Here is a 3,528-nt window from a genome sequence, read left to right as displayed (position 1 = left end):
GGGGGGATAGGAGTGGTGAGGAAGGAAGGATCTGATTGGGGGTATAAGCTCTCTCAGCAGCCACTCTGCTCACATCTCTGTACCCCACCTCCTGCCCCGCCTTTCCTTTCTCACCTTCCCATCTGACCTCCCTCTCCTCCAATCCTGCCCATCTTCTTCCTTTATTTCCTCCCCCTGCCCTCAGCAGCTGGGCCCCTTTTCCCCAGGTAGCTGAGCAGTCATTCAGGGGCCTCAGGAAGGGGGGCGGTCAGACTATGCCGGGGTCCTCTCCTTCTGCTAGTTGGACAAAGGGGTGTCTGTTGGCCTAACAATGATGCCTTTGTCTCCAGCTGGGTTGGAGCAGGGTGGCTCCCCAATGTGGGTTGGGGGCCCTGTTTCTAACATGTTCTCTCCTCCTCTCTGCACCTGGGCAGGGACAGCGGGAACTGAAGAGTAGAGGGTAAAGCTTGTGCTGGCTCCCCAAGGTGCCTCTCAGCCCTCAGCCCTGGCTCTGCGCCCACCCCCTTTTCTCTCCCCTGCCACCATGCCTGGGCCCTCAGGATCTGCCCTAAGCCCTGCTTCCACACAGCAGCTCCCTCTACTGGGCACCCAAGGCATGGACAGGATCTGAACTTGACCCTTTGACCCTAGATAACTGCAGCAGGAAAGGGTTCTGAGGGTCATCTTGAATAACAACTCTTTGTCTTCCTGAAAGAAAGGAAGGAAGGAACATGAGCCATTTCAGCCTAGTAAGAACTTCTCCTGAGGAGGAGGAGAGTCTGTAATTGTTGTTACATTAGTCCTTTCTAAAACCTGACCTCAGTGACTTCCATTCCTGTTTAAGCTTCATTCTTCTTGAAATAGCTGCACTGCAACTTGACAAGACTCTTTCAGTGATTTTTTTTGCACCTATCTGTTCCCTTGTTATTCTCTCACGGGGTCTTTCAGAAGGACTCAGCTTGCTCCTGAGAGCCGCGTTTCTTCCTCAGCCTGTTTCCAATCCTCTTCATGTCTTTTCTTGCAGGGCCTAAATGCTCCAAGTGAGCCATCATTTGAGTCCCCGGCTCCAGCCCCTTTCCCTGGGCCCCCGCCGCCTCCACCTTATTGTCCCTGCTCAATTCACCCAGATGCTGGCTTCCCTCTTCCTCCACCACCTTATGAGCTCCCAGTACCCGCATCTCATGTCCCAGACTCCCCATACTCCTATGGCAACATGGCCATACCAGTCTCCAAGCCACTGACGCTCTCAGGCTTGCTCAGTGAGCCCCTCCCAGATCCCTTAGCCCTCCTGGACATTGGGCTGCCTGCAGGGCCACCCAAGCCCCAAGAAGACCCAGAATCCGACTCAGGATTATCCCTTAACTATAGTGACGCTGAATCTCTTGAGCTGGAGGGGACAGAAGCTGGCCGGCGGCACAGCGAGTATGTAGAGATGTACCCAGTAGAGTATCCCTACTCGCTTATGCCCAACTCCTTGGCCCACCCCACCTATGCCTTGCCCCCTGCTGAGACTCCCTTAGCCTTAGAGCCCTCCTCAGGCCCTGTGCGGGCCAAAGCCACTGCACGGGGGGAGGCAGGGAGTCGGGATGAGCGACGGGCCCTGGCCATGAAGATCCCCTTTCCTACGGACAAGATTGTCAACTTGCCGGTAGATGACTTTAATGAGCTGTTGGCACGGTACCCACTGACCGAGAGCCAGCTGGCACTCGTCCGGGACATTCGACGACGGGGCAAGAACAAGGTGGCCGCCCAGAACTGTCGCAAGAGAAAGCTGGAGACCATTGTGCAGCTGGAGCGGGAACTGGAGCTGCTGGGCAGTGAGCGGGAGCGGCTTCTCCGGGCCCGAGGGGAGGCAGACCGGACCCTGGAGGTCATGCGCCAACAGCTGACCGAACTGTACCGTGACATTTTCCAGCACCTGCGGGATGAAGCTGGCAACAACTACTCCCCTGAAGAGTATGCATTGCAACAGGCTGCTGATGGGGCCATCTTCCTGGTGCCTCGGGGGACCATGATGGAGGCCACAGAGTGAGCTGGCCAGGAGGGGTGGGACTGGTGAAGGTGATTTCCTCTATTCCCTTCTGTTAAAGTTACTCCTCAACCCTGCGGCCCAAAAGGGGACAATGGGAAACGTGGCATTTGGAAGATTCAAGGTGTGTTCAGTGAGGCTTGCCATGAGGCAAGTGAGGGGAGGGCTGGAATCTCTTCTGTGGTTCAGCTTTCCAGTTCTCCAATCTCCACCTCTTGTTTGAGCTTTGGTTTATAAAGCACTCTACAGAAAGAACCTTCCACTGTTTGTCTTCCTTCTGGAGGGAGGGTGAAGCTAGCTCTCCTCAGCTTTGCTTGGTGATGGTGGGGAGGAAATCCTGCCAAGCTCATTTCTTTCCCCTACACTCTATTTAAGAGTGGTACACACTTTGGGCTCAAGCAGCAAGTGTGGAGATCTACCACTTGCAGAGCCAGAGGCCATGAAGGATCTGAAGAACCCCACCCTCCCTGGTGGCCCCCTATTTATAGAGCTGGGATCACTGCCACAGCTGGTTAGATTCTCTGTGCAAGGTCCCTGAGGTTTAGGCTTCTCCTTTCTCAATCACAGAAAAGCCTAGAGTGCCCACAGCCCTTTTTTTCTACTTTTTCCCCTCCTGCCTACTTCTATAGGACTCCCTCGCCTGGGGCCTGATGTGCCAGAGCTCACACACAAGGCCAAGTGATCTGCTCTTGATTGGAAGCCACTTGCAGGGGATTTCACACCCAGGTCTGGGTAAAACCTGCTCCACAGTGGAGTACAATGTGCTTTTCAGAGAAATTTTCTATCTCCCGTTTGAGATGCCACCCAGCTCCTTTTGCTCCCCCCCCCCCAGGTCCTTCTGTGTATCTTGAAACAGTTTCAGATGCCACATCCAAGTCCAGTCAAAGGTTCCTGACACATTCGTTTCCTTGCTTGGGGCTGAGTGGTTCCCCATCTTCAGTTACTGAACCACACAAAGCAGGGGTCAGCAAATTGCGGCTCGCGAGCCACATGCAGCTCTTTGGTTACATACATGTGGCTCTGAAGTACAATTGAAAATACAACTATCAGTTTCATTTATAAAAATTTTAAAGGATATTCACTATTTATTTTATGGCTCTTGAATAATTTTTAAATTCAGACAAGATTTGCTCTTCCGTCTCAAAAATTTGCTGACCCCTGACACAAAGTATTTATTTGGGGTATTTTGCCTCTACTTATTTTAACTTCATTGGGGAACAGTGTGTTTTCCCCAGGACCCATCAGTATTTACCTTCTTTCCAACTTTCCTAGCTCCATTCCAATTAGGAAACCTTACAAGTTGATAGACACTACCGTTCGAGACAAAAGCAGCACATGGTGATCAAAGGGGATGTGGAATCTTTATGGCTACACATTCTGAAGGTGGTCTCTAGCCAGAGTTCAGGAAATGAAAGCAACTTAAAGCTTCCTATTCCTAATAGATCTGACAATCCAGACAACTTATCAACCTTCTCAAAAAATTACAACTGTGGGATCAAATTGTGAAGGGTATGGCCTGA

The 3,528-nt window shown here is 52.0% G+C and overlaps 1 protein-coding gene across 5 annotated transcripts in view; it reads left to right on the top strand.

Annotated features, from left to right (window-relative positions):
- The window catches only part of NFE2 (nuclear factor, erythroid 2), a 7,024-nt gene extending 4,771 nt beyond the window's left edge, over window positions 1-2,253 (top strand). For all 5 annotated transcript variants that reach the window (XM_019659647.1, XM_019659650.1, XM_019659651.1 and 2 more), the window contains exon 3: window positions 1,004-2,253. In XM_019659647.1, the coding sequence (XP_019515192.1) occupies window positions 1,004-2,011 (1,008 nt within the window). In that variant the 3' untranslated portion in view covers window positions 2,012-2,253. The remainder of the gene's footprint in view (window positions 1-1,003) is intronic.
- The last annotated feature ends 1,275 nt before the right edge of the window (window positions 2,254-3,528 follow it).

The sequence above is a fragment of the Hipposideros armiger genome, unplaced genomic scaffold (genome assembly GCF_001890085.2).
Source record: "Hipposideros armiger isolate ML-2016 unplaced genomic scaffold, ASM189008v1 scaffold_303, whole genome shotgun sequence".
Lineage (NCBI taxonomy): Eukaryota > Metazoa > Chordata > Mammalia > Chiroptera > Hipposideridae > Hipposideros > Hipposideros armiger.
This window is presented reverse-complemented; position numbering and strand designations above follow the sequence as displayed.